Source organism: Hyla sarda, chromosome 10, assembly GCF_029499605.1.
Source record: "Hyla sarda isolate aHylSar1 chromosome 10, aHylSar1.hap1, whole genome shotgun sequence".
Taxonomy (NCBI): domain Eukaryota; kingdom Metazoa; phylum Chordata; class Amphibia; order Anura; family Hylidae; genus Hyla; species Hyla sarda.
In genome coordinates this window covers 21,890,324-21,910,041 of record NC_079198.1, presented here as the reverse complement: position 1 = coordinate 21,910,041, position 19,718 = coordinate 21,890,324, and the positions used below count along the sequence as shown (strand labels likewise).

The following is a 19,718-nucleotide window of genomic DNA, read 5'->3' as shown; positions in this document are numbered from 1 at the left end:
TCCACATGCGGCTGACACGCCTGAAGAACTTGCACAGCTATCCGTGCGCGCACAACGCATCTGTGCTCAGACCCTGACAAATGGGGGCCTAGAAATGCGTGATCTGCATTTACTAACTAAAAGGGTATTCTGCATAAAAAGGCCTCTACTCATTTAAAGGGGTACTCCCCTGTCCCAGCGTTCAGAACATTTAGTTCCGAAAGCTGGGTGCGGGCTGCGAGGGTTGTGACATCACGGCCACGCCCCCTTGTGACGTCACACCACGCCCCCTGAATGCAAGTCTATGGGTGGGGCTCCTCAGGAATGCCCATTTAGTTAGAAAAGGACCTGTGCATGGACCTTGCTGGGTGTCGTACAGTTGCCTTAAAGGGGTATTCTAGGACAAAAAATTTTTTTTATACATCAACTGCCTCCGGAAAGTTAAACAGATTTGTAAATTACTTCTATTAAAAAAAAAATCTTAATCCTTCCAATAGTTATTAGCTTCTGAAGTTGAGTTGTTTTTTTCTGTCTAACTGCTCTCTGATGACTCACCTCCCAGGAGCTGTGCAGTTCCTATGGGGATATTCTCCCATCATGCACAGCTCCCGGGACGTGACATCATCATTGAGCAGTTAGACAGAAAACTTCAGAAGCTAATAACTATTGGAAGGATTAAGATTTTTTAATAGAAGTAATTTACAAATCTGTTTAACTTTCCGGAGCCAGTTGATATAATATAAATATATATATATATATATATATATATATATATATATATATATATAAATAAAAGGCTTTGCCTGGAATACCCCTTTAAGAACCCGTGCGTCTCTCCACAAAGAATATTGCAGAAAGGACAAGAGAGCAACACTGGAGTTACGCTTTAAGGTCATGTTCACACACCAGAATTCTGTCAGGATTCGGAAATGGATTTTCTAAAGTGCTGACAAACAGCTGACATTCTGCAGGTAATGCATGTGAATGCGGCATTTTACGCTTAAAGGGGTATTCCATGAAAAAAAAAAAAAACATTTTCCTTCATATCAACTGGCTCCAGCTAGTTGAACAGATTTGTAAATTACTTCTATTTAAAAAAAAAAAATCTTAATCCTACCAGTACTCTTCAGCTGCTGAAGTTGAGTTGTTCTTTTCTGTCTGACCACAGTGCTCTCTGCTGACACCTCTGTCTGTCTCAGGAACTGTCCAGAGCAGGAGAGGTTTCTGGACAGTTCCTGAGACAGACAGAGGTGTCAGCAGAGAGCACTGTAGTCAGACAGAAAAGAACAACTCAACTTCAGCAGCTGATAAGTACTGGTAGGATTAAGATTTTTTTAATAGAAGTAATTTACAAATCTGTTTAACTTTCTGGAGCCAGTTGATATGAAGAAAAATGTTTTTTCATGAAACACCCCTTTAAAAGCATTTTTTATTATTGCTATTGACTCAGCACTAAAAGGAAAAGGATTAGCTGCCACATATACGACACAAATATGGTCTTCGGCATCAGATTTTCCACCAATGGGGTACTTTGGTGGAATATTTTTTTATTTTTTTTATATATATCAACTGGTGCCAGAAAGTTAAACAGATTTGTAAATTACTTCTATTAAAAAATCTTAATCCTTTCAGTACTTATTAGCTGCTGAATACTACAGAGGAAATTATTTTCTTTTTGAAACACAAAGCTCTCTGCTGACATCATGACCACAGTGCTCTCTGCTGACATCATGACCACAGTGCTCTCTGCTGACATCTCTGTCCATTTTAAGAACTGTCCAGAGTAGGAGAAAATCCCCATAGCAAACATATTGCTGCTCTGGACAGTTCTTAAAGGGGTTCTCCCGTGGAAAACTTATTTTTTTTAAATCAAGAAAGTTAAACAGATTTGTAAATTACTTCTATTAAAAAATCTTAAATCTTTCCAGTACTTTTTAGGGTCTATATACTACAGAGGAAATGGTTTTCTTTTTGGAACACAGAGCTCTCTGCTGACATCATGACCACAGTGCTCTCTGCTGACATCATGAGCACAGTGCTCTCTGCTGACATCTCTGTCCATTTTAGGAACTGTTCAGAGCAGCATATGTTTGCTATGGGGATTTTCTCCTACTCTGGGCAGTTCTTAAAATGGACAGAGATGTCAGCAGAGAGCACTGTGGTCATGAAGTCAGCAGAGAGCTCTGTGTTCCAAAAAGAAAACCCATTTCCTCTGTAGTATTCAGCAGCTAATAAGTACTGGAAGGATTAAGATTTTTTAATAGAAGTAATTTACAAATCTGTTTAACTTTCTGGCACCAGTTGATTTAAAAAAAAGTTTTCCACCGGAGTACCCCTTTTAATGTGAACGTAACCCAACGATAAGGCTAGACGTTCACAGCTGCAAAACCCAACGCTATTTATATCTTCCCAGATCTGTGTATGCAGATGATTCCCAAACAGAGCCCCCCGTGAGCATCATCAGAAGGTGAACATGTGAGTCCAGGCCAGGATGGGGAGGGAATGGAGGCCGGCAGCCTGCGCACACACATAAGCTCTCCACTAAAATGCGCAGAAGTAGATAAACCGACAACAGATGGAATGTCACTTCTGCACGACGCCAGTTGGCAACGTCGCTCCGTGGAAGGAGTTTTCACCTTTGTGCTAAGCCCTTCACTGCAAGATGGAGAGCGAGCGGCGATGCATGCTCCGCCGACACCAACACGGATTAATAAACCTAATAAATTAGACAGCGGCTTACAAGGGAAAAATAAATAAATGTAAAAAAAAAAAAAAAAAATCACAGGTATCTGCACAGTCACCGAGTCAAGATATTGATTCGCATGTAAGATCCCAAATCAATTCTTCATGCAGCCAAGGACACTTTTCGCACAATTAAAAGGGACAGTCCAGTTTAGACGACCTTGTTACTAGGAAACATAGCTATAGTTTCATGATGGCTTGTTCTATTAGTTAAAATTATGTTTTCCAACCTGGGTTCCTCCAGCTGTTGCAAAACTACAACTCCCAGCATGCCCGGACAGCCAGCAGGCTGTAGCTAAAGCAGTGTTTTCCAACCAGGGTGCCTCCAGCTGTTGCAAAACTACAACTCCCAGCATGCCCAGACAGCCAGCAGGCTGTAGCTAAAGCAGTGTTTTCCAACCAGGGTGCCTCCAGCTGTTGCAAAACTACAACTCCCAGCATGCCCAGACAGCCAGCAGGCTGTAGCTAAAGCAGTGTTTTCCAACCAGGGTCCCTCCAGCTGTTGCAAAACTACAACTCCCAGCATGCCCGGACAGCCAGCAGGCTGTAGCTAAAGCAGTGTTTTCCAACCAGGGTGCCTCCAGCTGTTGCAAAACTACAACTCCCAGCATGCCCAGACAGCCAGCAGGCTGTAGCTAAAGCAGTGTTTTCCAACCAGGGTGCCTCCAGCTGTTGCAAAACTACAACTCCCAGCATGCCCAGACAGCCAGCAGGCTGTAGCTAAAGCAGTGTTTTCCAACCAGGGTCCCTCCAGCTGTTGCAAAACTACAACTCCCAGCATGCCTGGGCAGCCGAAGGCTGTCCGGGCACACTGGGAGTTGTAGTTTTGCAACAGCTGGAGACGCCCTGGTTGGAAAACACTGCTTTAGCTACAGCCTGCTCTCCCTAGAGGACTAAGATTGAAGGGGTACTCCACTGGAAAACATTTTTTTTCTAAATCAACTGGTGCCAGAAAGTTAAAACAGATTTGTAAATTATGCAGTGTAGCCCGGACCTTCTAGGTGAGTATAATATGGATATACGAGGATCGTGCTTCAATAATAATTATCATTTATTTATAAAAATAAGATTTCATCACTTCTCACAGGGCCCTTGTGAGAAGAACATACATAATAAAAGGCAACCTAACAATGTATTAGGCAATAGTATTAAAATTATACACTTGGCATAGAGTAATAGAATAAAATAGCAGAGTAAGATCTGTACCATACAAATATATTAGAAAGTTGCTCTTCTAGATGTTTAGGGTAAATATGTCCCTTTTTAGATACAGTAGCAAACAGTCTGTATTATTAGAAATTGTTACCGGTCTGTAAATTGTAGCTCAGGCGGTGAATATTGCTCCCGCAATAGCTAAGTGTCCGTGGTGTGTACAGTTCACTGTGCGGTGCTTCCAATTGTGAGCCTGGTCCAGTAGGGTCTGAGCGTGGTGGCAGTCGCTGTCGGATAAGGCGCTGGCAGGCGCCGAAGATCGTGATGGTGTCCGGGGACTGCTGGCGCTGGCGTGCGCTAGAGTTGGTATTCCTCACCGCTTCATTGGTTGGTAAACAGGACCATATACTGGAGGGCTGGAAGTTCACCTCGTGGTGCCGGCGTCTGACGTCAGAGCCGGGATGGCTACACCAGGATAATTGCACCGGGATAATTGCACCGGGATGGATCTGAACTGCTGGACCGGGTAGGTAGCAGAGTGAGAGCGCAAATGATGGTACAGTTCATGAAGTGTAACTGGCCATAGAATTTGGGCACAGTTCAAGTACTGCTATGCCAGTAGATAACGACTAGACGCGTTTCAGGGTTGTATAATATAACCCTTTCCTCAGTAGTCATGATAGTTGCCATAGATCATCAGTTGTTTTATATGGGCACAAATCCCACCCCTTAACACATTGATAGATAATAGTAAAAAGCATAAATGGATTCAATGGATCGGTTCACCTAGAGAGCAATACTAAGTATAGAGTAGTGTGTGAATTCTGTTGGAAAATTGTAACGATGCGTTTTCCCAAACAGATGAGTTTTTTTTGTATAATAAAAAGAGATAGTATTATATAACAGACAGTGTATTGGAAGTAAATAAATAGGGGAATACAATGAAATACAATTTAATTGTATTTCATTGTATTCCCCTATTTATTTACTTCCAATACACTGTCTGTTATATAATACTATCTCTTTTTATTATACAAAAAAAACTCATCTGTTTGGGAAAACGCATCGTTACAATTTTCCAACAGAATTCACACACTACTCTATACTTAGTATTGCTCTCTAGGTGAACCGATCCATTGAATCCATTTATGCTTTTTACTATTATCTATCAATGTGTTAAGGGGTGGGATTTGTGCCCATATAAAACAACTGATGATCTATGGCAACTATCATGACTACTGAGGAAAGGGTTATATTATACAACCCTGAAACGCGTCTAGTCGTTATCTACTGGCATAGCAGTACTTGAACTGTGCCCAAATTCTATGGCCAGTTACACTTCATGAACTGTACCATCATTTGCGCTCTCACTCTGCTACCTACCCGGTCCAGCAGTTCAGATCCATCCCGGTGCAATTATCCCGGTGCAATTATCCTGGTGTAGCCATCCCGGCTCTGACGTCAGACGCCGGCACCACGAGGTGAACTTCCAGCCCTCCAGTATATGGTCCTGTTTACCAACCAATGAAGCGGTGAGGAATACCAACTCTAGCGCACGCCAGCGCCAGCAGTCCCCGGACACCATCACGATCTTCGGCGCCTGCCAGCGCCTTATCCGACAGCGACTGCCACCACGCTCAGACCCTACTGGACCAGGCTCACAATTGGAAGCACCGCACAGTGAACTGTACACACCACGGACACTTAGCTATTGCGGGAGCAATATTCACCGCCTGAGCTACAATTTACAGACCGGTAACAATTTCTAATAATACAGACTGTTTGCTACTGTATCTAAAAAGGGACATATTTACCCTAAACATCTAGAAGAGCAACTTTCTAATATATTTGTATGGTACAGATCTTACTCTGCTATTTTATTCTATTACTCTATGCCAAGTGTATAATTTTAATACTATTGCCTAATACATTGTTAGGTTGCCTTTTATTATGTATGTTCTTCTCACAAGGGCCCTGTGAGAAGTGGTGAAATCTTATTTTTATAAATAAATGATAATTATTATTGAAGCACGATCCTCGTATATCCATATTATACTCACCTAGAAGGTCCGGGCTACACTGCATTTTTTGGTTTTCCTTTTTTAGCAATTAAGGTATAGTTGCTTGCCCTGTTTGACCTCGGTGCGTAATAGTTGTGAGCTGCACACATCTACATAGTTTTTCTTTCTAGATTTGTAAATTACTTCTATTTAAAAATCTTAATCCTTCCAGTACTACTTAGCTGCTGTATGCTTCACAGGAAGTTGTGGTGTTCTTGTCTGTCTGACCACAGTGCTCTCTGCTGACACCTCTGTCCATGTCAGGAGAAGCAAATCCCCATAGAAAACCTCTCCTGCTCTGGACAGTTCCTGATATAAGCAAGCAGAGAGCACTGTGGTCAGACTGGAAAGAACTACACAACTTCCTCTGGAGCATACAGCAGCTGATAAATACTGGAAGGATTAAGATTTGTTTCAATAGAAGTAATTTACAAATCTGTTTAACTTTCTGACATCAGTTGTTTTCCACCGGAGTACCCCTTTAAGGCTGGGTTCACACACAGTATTTTGGTCAGGCTAGAAATACTAACCAAAATTGTTTTGGGGTATGTATTAATACGGCAGAATGTCTATGCAGAAAATTTTCAGCCGACATTCCGCAGACATGTTCTGTCAGCACAAAGACCCCTTGAAATGCAGTATCTTCATAGACGGCAATGTATTTCCAAGCAAATTCCACAGAAAGAACTGACGAAATTCCATTGAAAACAATGGGACTCTGCTACAATGGAATTTCAGAGCAGAACCATTCTGCCGGATTCTGCCATGTGAACAAGGCCTTAGGGTCTATTCACACTGCCGAATTTCCGCCTCAAATTAAAGCCCATAGACTTCTATGGGATTCCACACTCCCATTCATTCCGCAAGTGGAAATTCTGCCACGTGAATAGACCCTTAGGGTGCGCGATGATCACAATCTGACCTTGGCAGCTGTACCGCAGCAGTATGCAATTTGACTTTATAGTTAAAGAGGAAATATGGCGTCTTTAAAAAAAAAAAAAAAAAAAAAAAACACAACTAAAGGCCCCTTTCACACTACAGGTATCATCCTGCTTTTTTTTACTGCCGTTATTTTACAATAACGGATGAAAAAAAACTGGATGCAATAACTGGTAATAACGGATGATAAGTGACGACCATCCTCCGTTATTTTTAGGGTACGTTCACACGCTCTTTGTTTTTGCGGATTTCCCGCTGCATATTTGAAAGTGGGTGGGCTCTTCTCGGCTGTCCGAAGCAGATTTTCAACGGCGGAATTTACGCTGCAGAAAATCCGCCATAGTCCCTACTGACTTCAACGGGGCTTGCGGCAGATTTTCCGCAGCGTAAATTCCTCCGAGGAAAATCTGCTGCAGACAGCCGAGAAGAGCCCGCCCCCTTTCAAATACGCAGCTGAAAACCCGCAAAAACAAAAAGCGTGTGAACGCACCCTGAATGTTTTTTTTCTTTAAAAACCTGATGTTGTTCATCCGTTATCAGTTACATTCGTTTTTTTTTTAATCAGGTTTATAACACTTTTTTTTGTAAAGCTGTACTGAGCATGCTCAGTACAAAAACCGGATGTTTTAACATCCGTTTCCCATAGACTTCAATGTTAAATTTTAACGTCCGGTTTGTCACCAATATTTTTACCGGACCAAAAATTTGTGCATGCAAATTTGTGCCGGCAAAAATAACGGACATTAGTAAAAACTGACATACCTGATGCAAAAGGTTGGTCAAAAAATCTCATTGACATGAATAGGATTTTTTGACGGCCATTTTCAGGAGTTTTTGCCGGGAGTAATAACGGAGGTTATTTTTACAGGATGATACCTGTAGTGTGAAAGGGCCCTACAGCTATCACCATCCATGTCTAACAAACGTGTGGGAACTGAGTTCCTGCACTTTTTCCAAAGCAAGAACACTGTTCCCATAAGCAGGAGTCCTGTGAGACCAGGCCTTGAGTGGAAATCTTGGGCGAGTTCCTGTACTTTTTTTTTTTCAGGACTTGATCCTTGGTCTACCCACCATGTTTTGGTGCTCGATATGCCAATGAGGGCCTAGACTATCAAATGGGCGATCTCCGCTGTCCAGTTTTGAATGGGTCGGTCACTACAGTGCAGTACAGTGATAACAACTGGTTAGCAGTGACCGCCCCCTTGACAGTCTATGAAAATGGATCGTCAAGGGGGCGGTCACCACTGCTCAGATGTCAATGTTGTGTGAACTTTCTTAGGCTGTGTTCACACGGCCGTCTAGACCCGTCCCGTTCTTCTCCCGTGAAAAATTAAAACGGACTTTAAGAAAAAAAAACGGACAATAACTGATGCAAACGGATGTTATCCCTTTGTATCCGTTATTGTTCAGTTAATAAACAAAAAAAAATTTTTTTTTTGTTCTGAGCATGCTCAGAAGTAAAAATGGATAAAAAAAAACGGATTGAAAAAACGGATGCATATGGATGACATTAAAGGCTCATTCGTTTTCCATAGACTTCAATGTTAAATTTACTGTATCCGTTTTTTTCTTCCGTTTTTTTCACGGAAGGAAAAATACCGCATGTGCCGTTTTTTCTGCTGTCAAATAACGGAAATGAGTGCAGACGGGCAAAATCTAAACGGATTGTAAAAAAAAATCCCATTGACATGAATGGGATTTTTTAAAAACCGTTTTTAATCCGTTTACAGCCTGTAAGAACTGAACCGAAACGGGGATAAAAAAAATGGGGACAGACGGCCGTGTGAACGCACCCTTAGTTTAAAGGAGTGGTGGCGACCACTCTGTTGATAGTCTAAGCCTACATTATCATTTCAATGGTACCAATAGATGGGGGATGGGGGTGATCCAAACATTAGTGGATACCTGGCTAAACACAGGTCCCCTTGAGACTGTCCCAGACTTTTCTAGAAACAGTGGCCTTCTTGTACTATTCACTTGAATTGGGGTAACGTGCAATATTAGACAACTCTAAAACAAGAGGGGCACTGTTTCTGGAAAGAAGTAGACAGAACTTTTTGGTAAAGTTGAGGCTGTAGTCTGGAAAACCTCCATGTTTTTTAGCTGTGTTTTAGATTTTTTTTTTTTTTTTTTCAGTGAAAAACACTATGGGGGGAGATTTATCAAAACCTGTCCAGAGGAAACATTTCCCAGTTGCCCATAGCAACCAATCAGATCGCTTCTTTCATTTTGCAGAGGCCTTGTTAAAAATGAAAGAAGCGATCTGATTGGTTGCTATGGGCAACTCAGCAACTTTTCCTCTGGACAGATTTTGATAAATCTCCCCCTATGTTTTTCTGTTTGCTTGTTTTTTTATATCAAGAATCACATGAATTGTAATAGGAAAAATGGCACAGAAAAAAAACCAAAAAAAAACACCACACGCCATTTTGGGGGAAAAAAAGGGTTTCAAGTCAAAAAGGCCTTGATCTAAAAGGCCCCCCAAAAAAGCTGATTTTCTTCCAAAAACAGCAACACACCTGTCCTCGGGTTGTGTGTGGTATTGCAGCTCACTTCCAATGAAGTGATTGGACTCAAGTCGTAATGCCACACATAACCTGAGGACAGGGGTGGAGCTGCTTTTGGAAGAAATTAGCTTTTGTTTTTCTATTCCTGGATAACCCTTTCAAAGAGGCCTAAAATGGTTGTCCTTGAGTAGAAAGACATAGCTGCTCTCTTTCCAGAATAGCGCCAAACCAGTCCATGGGTTATGTCTGGTACTGCAGCTCAGCTGCACTGTTGGATATAGAACGGAGCTGAAAGGTTTAGCACTGTATATAGAGCAGTGTTTTGCAAACACTGGGGGAGATTTATCAAAACCTGTGCAGAGGAACAGTTGCCCAGTTGCCCATAGCAACCAATCAGATCGCTTCTTTCATTTTTAACAAGGCCTCTGCAAAATGAAAGAAGCGATCTGATTGGTTGCTATGGGCAACTGGGCAACTTTTCCTCTGCACAGGTTTTGATAAATCTCCCCCAGTGTGTCTACAGTTGTTGCAAAACTACAACTCCCAGCACGCCCGGACAGCCGAAGGCTGTCCGGGCATGCTGGGAGTTGTAGTTTTGCAACAACTGGAGGCACACTGTTCGGAAAAAAATAATTTCCTAACAGTGTGCCTCCAAGATTAGAAAAACGCTTCTTTCTTGCTTAAAAACAGTGCCATCCTTGTCCACAGGTTGTGTCTGGTATTGCAGCTCGGCCCCATTGAAGTGAATAGGAATGAGCTGCAGTACTACACATAACCTTTGGACAGGAGTGGAGCTGTAATAGCAAAAAAAAAAAAAAAAAAAAAAAAAAAAAAAAAAAAGTATTGCTCCATTTGTACACCATGACAGCCCGCGCTGTGACATAATCCCCTGCTGATGCCTCCTGCAGCATTTCCGATTCTAACACTATATTGAGGAATTGTGCTCCGCCCCCAGACATCTTATCCCCTATCCCTATCTCGGCTGCGGCACCCCAGACATCCGGTGGGGCACTCCAGACCCCCCAGACATTCAGATGACTGGCGATGCGGGGCGGAGGCTAGTGACGTCACGGTCATGCCCCTCCCATAGATTTACAATGCGGTGGGGTGGCTGTGACATCACAAGCGGGGCGCGGCGGTAACATCACGAGCCTCCAGGGCTGAACCAGATGCTCTAAACGAACGCCGGGTGCAGCAGGGAAATCGCGGGGGTCCCCATCGGCAGGAACCCCGCGATCAGACAAAAATGTCTCGGGGTGGAGTACCCCTTTAAGCAATTCCCTGTGGCTCTAGTCAACAGCACAATGCATTAGACCTATTTTTAGTGGGCACTGACAATTATAAATTACATACTCGTGCCCCGTTTCCCAAAGCAACAAGATGCTTCCGTAAAGGATTTCGAATTTGCATTATGTAGATGAAAAGTCGATAACTAAAATAGTGATTGGAGTTTTTTTTTCTTTTTTTGCGCCATTGCAGTAAATAAGCCATAATGAGCCGTCTCTATAAAAGCGTGTAGGTAGTAATGGCTGCAGATCTATAGTCCGGGATGACATTAATGCACTTTAAATTACTCCTTTATGGCAAAACTGATTCACTGCCTCTGTAATGACTCAGCGCTGCCTGGTGTTTTCGTGATGCCAAAGCCCATCATTTACCTTGCAGCTTCGGTAGAGATTCGTGGCGCTAATTTCTCCTGGGCCCATCGTGAATTTATAAAATCCTAAGAATTTGTGGGGCACAGTCATGATTCGCAGTGATCATTTCACACATTATAAGAATTTGGACTGGCAGGATGGCAGGGACGTCTACAGCAGGCACTACTACAGAGAATTGTTAAAGGGGAACTCCATTACACAGGATAGGGGAGGAGTGTCTGACCGCGGGGGGGGGGGGGGGGGGGATTTGTGTTAGTGTATTTCTGGCGCTCCCTTAGAGATACATGAAGGGGCATGTCGAGTCCATGCATGGAGAGAGCCAGGTGCTGAGCAGGAGATTGCAGCCAGTCCCAGCGGTTGGACCCCCGCGATCAGACACTTATCCCACATCCTGTGAATGGGGGGGGGGCAAATCAGATGTTCTGTACTGGAGTTCCCCTTTAAAGGGGTACTCCGGTGGATATTTTTTTTTAAATCAACTGGTGCCAGAAAGGTAAACAGATTTGTAAATGACTTCTATTAAAAAATCTTTACCCTTACAGTATTTTTTAGCAGCTGTATGCTACAGAGGAAATTCTTTTCTGTTTGAATTTCTTTTTTGTCTTGTCCACAGTGCCCTCTGCTGACACCTGATGCCCGTATCAGGAACTGTCCAGAGCAGGAGAAAGTGCCCATAGCAAACCTATGCTGCTCTGGACAGTTCCTAATACAGGCATCAGGTGTCAGCAGAGAGCGCTGTGGACAAGACAAAAAAAAAGAAATTCAAAAAGAAAAGAATTTCCTCTGTAGCATACAGCTGCTAAAAAGTACTGGAAGTTTAAAGATTTTTTTAATAGAAGTAATTTATATATCCGTTTAAACTTTGTGGCACCAGTTGATTTAAAAAAAAAAAAAGTTTTCCACCGGAGTACCCCTTTAAGTCACAATTCCTAATCTCTCCACTTATTACGGCGAAACAGTAATGCTGGGTTCACATATGTCCAGCGTCCGACCCTGTTACCTTAGTGGACCCAAAGGCATCTATGTCCTATAAGAATAAAGCAGTACTAGGCTTGATTCACACGTGGCATCACTTTACGGGTCACATAGTAGGTGCAGCGCAATGAAAAGAATTGCGCTGGGGCCCAGAAAACACTAATGCCTTTTAGTAGGGGAAGTTCCATTCAAGCATAGGAAGGACATGCAAACTCCAGGCAGCTGCACCTAGGTCCTGGCATCTGATGTGACCCAAAATACCCCTGTGCCCCACACGAGGAAAACAAAACCAGCATTATAAAAAGTACATAGAATATTTTGGGGAGGCCTGCTATAGATTTTGCATTAAGGTCCTAAAGTTTACACAAGGTCAGCTTTAATTCCATAGCCATCAACTGAAAGATAGTCATTCCTCTATAATATTACAAACAGTTGCACACTCAACTCAGTCGAGCGTGCATGCATTTTCAATGGGGAGCAGGAAAGTAAGCCATGGCCAGACACCTACAGTTTGCAGCTTATCTTTAGGGAGAACAAAAGAAGTATACCAACAGGCCCAATCCTGCTCCCCTCACATCCCCAACAGATGAGGCCAACCATACAGATGACAATACAGATGTGTGGGTTATGCCCGCTTCAATGGGCACTGCAATGGAAAAAACTTTTTTTATTTTTTTTAAACAACTGGTGCCAGGAAATTAAACAGATTTGTAAATTACTTCTATTTAAACATCTTAAATTATTCCAGTACTTAGCAGCTGCTGTATGTTCCAGAGGAAGTTCTTTTTTTATTTATTTATTTAATTTCTGTCTGACCACAGTGCTCTCTGCTGACCCCTCTGTCCATAGCAGGGGAAAATCCCCATAGCAAACCTCTCCTGCTCTGGACAGTTCCTGACATGGACAGAGGGATCAGCAAAGAGCACTGTGGTCAGACAGAAAAGGAAATTCAAAAAGAAAATAATTTCCTGTGGAGCATACAGCAGCTGATAAGTACTGGATGGATTAAGATTTTTAAATAGAAGTAATTTACAAATCTGTTTAACTTTCAGGCATTAGTTGATTTAAAAAAAATTATAATAAAAAAATAAAAAAATAAAAAATAAAATAGTTTTCCACTGGAGTACTAGGCTAAACTAATACATCTTGATCACAAAAAGTGGCTGCAAAACAAAACTTCACTTTAATACCGGCGCACATTCGTCAGCAAGGCATCTGTATTACGTAAGTGTAAATACGGCGTTATCTTTTATCTTAGAAACAATTTTACGGACACAGCATATATATATATATATATATCTCTATCTCTATCTCTATCTCTATCTCTATCTCTATCTCTATCTATATATATATATATATATATATATATATATATATATATATATATATATGGGAGATGTTAAAGGGGTACTCTGGAGGAACACTTTTTTTTTTATTTTATTTTATTTTTTAAATCAACTGGTGCCACAAATTTAAACAGATTTGTAAATTACTTCTATTAAAAAAAATCTTTACCCTTCCAGTACCTGTTAGCAGCTGTATGCTACAGAGGAAATTCTTTTCTTTTTGAATTTCTTTTTTTGTCTTCTCCACAGTGCTCTCTGCTGACACCTGATGCCCATTTCAGGAACTGTCCAGAGCAGGAGAAAATCCCCATAGCAAACCTATGCTGCTCTGGACAGTTCCTGACACGGACAGAGGTGTCAGCAGAGAGCACTGTGGACCAGACAAAAAAGAATAGAATAGAATATCCTCCATAGTATACAGCTGCTAATAAGTACTGAAAGGATTAAGATTTTTAAATAGAAGTCATTTACAAATCTGTTTAGCTTTCTGGCACTAGTTCATTTAAAAAAAAAAAAAGTTATCCACCGGAGTACCCCTTTAAGTGCTCCTCAAAACTAGTAAGCGGAGTGAGATAAATCTGTTCTGCGGTGCTCTGGGTTACAAGCCTGTAACAAACCAGCATTGACTGTGAACAAGGCCGAGGGTGAGAAATACCAGGATACTTCTGCTATTAAAAGGGAAACTCATTCATGAGGTAAAGAAAGGCGACGCGGCAAGAAACGCGGCTGGCCAGGAAATAGTTAAGCAGATGGTGAACACATGTGGAAGTTAAACTGGTCTTAAATGGATATTTGCCTTTACCCATCAGTTCTCAATGGCTGTGATTGTACGGGAAGCCATTTCTCAACGTCTATGGGATTTTCTCCCGAAAACCCACACGTGAAGAATTGTTTCGCAGAAGCCTAAAGCCCCATACTGATGTGTTAAATCTTATTCACGTCCAAATTCTTGGAGCGGAGAACTATCCGAGGTGAAGTTGTGGTTAAGAATACACACACTTAATAGCTGTGACAAGGCTTGCTACCTGGCCGATATTTTACCGGCACGGACGGTATTTTTATATTAAAAATACCAGCAATGCAATGGCCGGTATTTATCCAACCAATCCTCCAACTCCCGAAATGTTGCACTATAACCTATATCAGTGTTTCCCAACCACAGCACCTCCAGCTGTTGCAAAACTACAACTCCCAGCATGCCCGGACAGCCGTTGGCTATCCGGGCATGCTGGGAGTTGTAGTTTTGCAACAGCTGGAGGCTCCCCTGGTTGGGAAACACTGACCTATACTATAGACTAATATATAGTCCAACATGCTGGGAGTTGTAGTTTTCGTTTGGGGCAGCTGCTGAGCCACAGGCTGTATCAGGGCATGCTGGGAGTTGTAGTTTTGCAACAGTTGGAAGCACCCCTGGTTGGGAAACACTGACCTAATCTATATAATACTATATAGTCCAACATGCTGGGAGTTGTAGTTTTCGTTTGGGGCAGCTGCTGAGCCACAGGCTGTATCAGGGCATGCTGGGCGTTGTAGTTTTGCAACAGCTGGAGGCACCCATGGTTGGGAAACACTGACCTGTACTATATACTACTATATAGTCCAACATGCTGGGAGTTGTAGTTTTTGTTTGGGGCAGCTGCTGAGCCACAGGCTGTATCAGGGCATGCTGGGAGTTGTAGTTTTGCAACAGTTGGAAGCACCCCTGGTTGGGAAACACTGACCTAATCTATATAATACTATATAGTCCAACATGCTGGGAGTTGTAGTTTTCGTTTGGGGCAGCTGCTGAGCCACAGGCTGTATCAGGGCATGCTGGGCGTTGTAGTTTTGCAACAGCTGGAGGCACCCCTGGTTGGGAAACACTGACCTGTACTATATAATACTATATAGTCCAACATGCTGGGAGTTGTAGTTTTCATTTGGGGCAGCTGCTGAGCCACAGGCTGTATCAGGGCATGCTGGGAGTTGTAGTTAGTAACTAACTGCAATTCCCGAATTCCCCCCCCCCCCCAAAAAAAAACAGCAATCAAAAAGTCACATAAAAAAAAAATGGTCCTGTTAAAAACCACAGATCGGGGCGCAGAAAATGAGTCCTCATACAGGCCCGTATAAGGGGGAATAAAAAAGTTATAGGGGTCAGAATAGGACAAAATTTCCCCGGCATATGTGTATCCTGTGATGTCACGCATAAATAATTAATTATGCAAATTAGCATGGCTGGAATTTTTCGCAAGAAAGGTGGGAACCCTTACTGTGGCCCGAAATAGGTTTCACTCCTAAATCCCCTAGTAGTAGGTGTATAGTCAGGAGACGAGCCCGGCGCTGTGTATCTCAAGGGAAAAATCGGAAAAAATGGAAAATCCAAAATGGCTACTGCGCAATTATAGACCCCCCCCCCCCCCTGAGAGTAAACTAAACGTTGGTGACCACAACTCAGCAAAAGCAGCGGATTCTGTGGGTATTGATTCTTACACATTCATAAAACTGTGCCTGGCAAACACTGAAGGGGATGAGAGCGCTGCGGCAAAAAGGGCATCCAAAGGTTAGGCCATCAATTTATTAGTTTTTATATTATTTATAGTGGAAATTTTTTTACTTTATCTAAGAAGTTCAAAAATGAAATACACACTAAAAGACACAACAAGAGAGGCCATTTCTCTTTTTTTTTTTTTTATAAATAAATACAAATTGCTGAAATTGTTGGAATAAAATAAAGAATGAGGGTTGCAGGGATGAAACAACATTTAGATGACTACACGCTATAAATCCCCGGAGATGAGCAGTTTTATTTTTTTAGTATTGTGTTATGACAAATCGTTCCCAATGCTTTATTGTGTTTAGTGATTTTTTTTATGTTTGGAAAATAAAACTAAAAATGAATAAATAAATAAAATAAATAAATAAATAAAAATAAATAAATACAGTCCAATATTATATTCAGAGTGTCCTTACCAGAATACCACACAGCACTGCAGGGATACATCACAAAACATTAAGGGGTACTCCACCCCTAGATATCTTATCCCCTCGCCAAAGGATAGGGGATAAGATGTCTGATTGAGGGGGTCCCGCCGCTGGGGACCCCCGCGATCTTGGCTGCGGCACCTCAGACATCCGGTGCATGGATTTCGTTCTGTGCTGGATGACTGGCCATGCGGGGGCGGAAGCTCGTGACGTCATGGCCACGCCCCACTCATGACGTCATGGGCATGCCCCCTCAATGCAAGTCTATGGGAGCGGGCGTGACTACCGTCACGCCCGCTCCCATAGACTTGCATTGAGGGGGCATGCCCATGACGTCAAGAGCGGAGCGTGGCCTTGACGTCACGTGCCTTCGGTGCTGCATCCCAACGCTCTAAACGAACGCCGGGTACAGCAGGGATATTGGGGATAAGGAGGGAGATTTATCAAAACTTGTGCAGAGGAAAAGTTGCCCAGTTGCCCATAGCAACCAATCAGCTCACTTCTTTCATTTTTAACAAGGCCTCTGCAAAATGAAAGAAGCGATCCGATTGGTTGCTATGGGCAACTGGACAACTTTCCCTCTGCACAGGTTTTGATAAATCTCATGTCTAGGGGCGGAGTTCCCCTTTAAGAATCTTCACCACCAACACATGAAAGAAAAATGACCAACAACACTCCGAGCTCTGAGCAGAGTCTTTGCACCAGATGTCACCAGGTATATAGGATATTTCTTATTGGACAGTTATGATGAGTATTTGGAATAATTGCCTCACATGGGGGGGGAGGGGGGGGGACATTTATCATTGGCTTTACACCACTTTAATGTTCTAAATGTTCCTGCAAATTTTGCGCAATTTTTGGTAGAACATCTTTCAAAGTTGTCCACTGTTTGGTGTACCGTACACCATTTTTTGCATGGGGCTGTATTTATTATTTGCGCAAAATAAATTTAGAAGTTATTTTTGCGCAAATGCACTTTTTTTTTTTAGTTTAGTTTTAGTTTTGCGCAAGTGTACGACAGCTAACAGCACTGGTACAAATGTGTCAGATGCCAGAGCACAAAGCTTAAAAAGGGGTACTCCGGTGGAAATCTTTATTATTATTATTATTATTTTTTTTTTTAAATGAACTGGTGCCAGAAAGATAAACAGATTTGTATATGACTTCTATTAAAAAATCTTAATCCTTCCAGTACTTATTAGCAGCTGTATGCTAGAGAGGAAATTCTTTTTGAATTTCTTTTTTGTCTTGTCCACAGTGCTCACTGCTGACACCTCTGTCCGTGTCAGGAACTGTCCAGAGCAGCATAGGTTTGCTATGGGGATTTTTTTCTCCTGCTCTGGACAGTTCCTGATATGGGCATCAGGTGTCAGCAGAGAGCACTGCGGACAAGACAAAAAAGAAATTCAAAAAGAAAAGAATTTCCTCTGTAGCAAACAGCTGCTAAAAAGTACTGGAAGGGTAAAGATTTTTTAATAGAAGTCATTTACAAATCTGTTTAACTTTCTGGCACCAGTTAATAAAAAAAATAATAATTTCCACCAGTGTACCTAGCTCTGAAGCTCACTGGTTTCTATAATTGCACAGAATTTATCAAGTCTGTGCACCATTTTGGTAAATTTTTTGAAAGTGTGTAAAAAAAAATTAAAAATACACCAAGTAAACAGGGGTAAACTTCTACTACCTTTCATCAACATTGATAAATGTCCCCCATGGAGCGTTAGGCCCCATGGCTACACAAAGGAGCTGTGTACACACAACTTTATGCTGTAGGCGCTCCATGTTACGCCATATGGTGTTCGCTATGGCAGAGGCATCATTTATTAGAAACAATCATTCTGTGGAAGAATAAAGCTGACTATACATTTTTGATGGCTGTCAGCCAAAAACTCATTTTCCTGATATCACCAAACACTTGCAAGCTTGGCTGAGCGTGCATGTGTTCTATAACAGGTTATCCCAATATTAAAAGAAATCCCCTATTCACAGGATAGATGATAACTATTTGATCGGTTGGGGTCTTAACTCTGGAACCCTCAAAGATCACAATAACGGATATCATATCTCCCGAATGAATGGTGCAGCAACACACGTGCTCGACCGCCACTCTATTCTATAGGACTTCCGAACATTGCCAAGCAAGAAACTTGGCTATGTTCAGAAGCCCCATAGACAATGAATGACACGGAGGCCGAGCATGCCGGCTGTGATTGGTAGGGATTTCAGTGGTCAGACCCCCCCCCCCCCCACAGATCAGCCACTTGAGATCCAACATATCCAATCATTTTCTCCCCTGACACGGTGGAAAGAGTCAGGAAACCACCATACGCATTAGATGGCCGCCTGGTCCTGAAGAAGGTTCAAATGACATTTACCATATTTTTCGCCGTATAAGACGCACTTTTTCTTGCCCACAACTGGGGGGAAAAAGTCGGTGCGTCTTATACGGCGAATACACCCCTATCGCGGCGGTCCCTGCGGCCATCAACGGCCGGGACCTGCAGCTAATACAGGACATCACCGATCACGGTGATGCCCTGTATTTACCCTTCAGACGCGGCGATCAAAGCTGACCACTGCGTCTGAAGGGAAAGTGACACTAACCCGGCTGTTCAGTTGGGCTGTTCGGGACCGCCGCGATTTCACCACGGTGGCCCCGAACAGCCCGACTGAATGACGGCGACAGAGAGCGAGGATACCCGGCCGGCAGCAGAGACGTTCCGGAGCGACGGGGACACGGTGACAGCGATGGAGCGACATCCAGGGCAGCGGTGACTGGTCCGGAGCGGCGGGGACACGTGAGTATTACCTCCTATGTAGTGGTCATCAATCTGCGGACCTCCAGATGTTGCAAAACTACAACTCCCAGCATGCCCGGACAGCCAACGGCTGTCCGGGCATGCTGGGAGTTGTAGTTTTGCAACATCTGGAGGTCCGCAGGTTGAAAACCTCTATTGGGTTCAAAATCTTTATTTTTTTTAGATTTTGCACCTATAAATTGAGTGCGTCTTATACGCCGATGCGTCCTATAGGGCAAAAAATAAGGTAGCTAATAAATATGGCCAGCCCAAGTCTCTGCTAGACTCCCCTGGCAGCAGTTTTTCCCCAAAAAACAAGAGAATTTGGCATGGTGAAATCCAACTACTTCATCATTGTTTTCCCCAACACCTGGAGAGAGCCAGGACACCCCATGAAGGTTATATGGTCACCTGGTCACCACGACCAGTTTAACTCTGAAATGCAGCATCTCATAGAACTTGTCCCAATTTTCCTTCTATTACTTTCTGTAGGAGAAAAAAAAACAACTAATGATCGATAGATAGTCACAGTATGGACCTATAGACTTTTATGGGTTCAGTATTATTGCTCCAGATACTGCTATGTTCATGAGGCCTA

General features: G+C 42.7%; 1 protein-coding gene and 1 long non-coding RNA gene across 3 annotated transcripts in view; one reads left to right on the top strand and one right to left on the bottom strand.

Moving 5' to 3' along the window:
* The window catches only part of PRR12 (proline rich 12), a 100,975-nt gene that overhangs the window by 76,381 nt on the left and 4,876 nt on the right, over window positions 1-19,718 (bottom strand). Inside the window, exon 1 of one of the 2 annotated variants that reach the window (XM_056543824.1) lies at window positions 16,311-16,420. The exons of the other annotated variant lie outside the window; for it this stretch is intronic. Within the exon in view, the coding sequence (XP_056399799.1) occupies window positions 16,311-16,351 (41 nt within the window). The 5' untranslated portion in view covers window positions 16,352-16,420. Of the gene's footprint in view, window positions 1-16,310; window positions 16,421-19,718 lie in introns of those variants that run through there. 2 annotated transcript variants of the gene reach the window in all.
* Window positions 16,905-19,718, top strand: part of LOC130294248 (uncharacterized) — a 20,464-nt gene continuing 17,650 nt past the window's right edge. The window contains exon 1 of the long non-coding RNA XR_008848452.1: window positions 16,905-17,037. This is a non-coding gene — a long non-coding RNA (uncharacterized LOC130294248). The remainder of the gene's footprint in view (window positions 17,038-19,718) is intronic.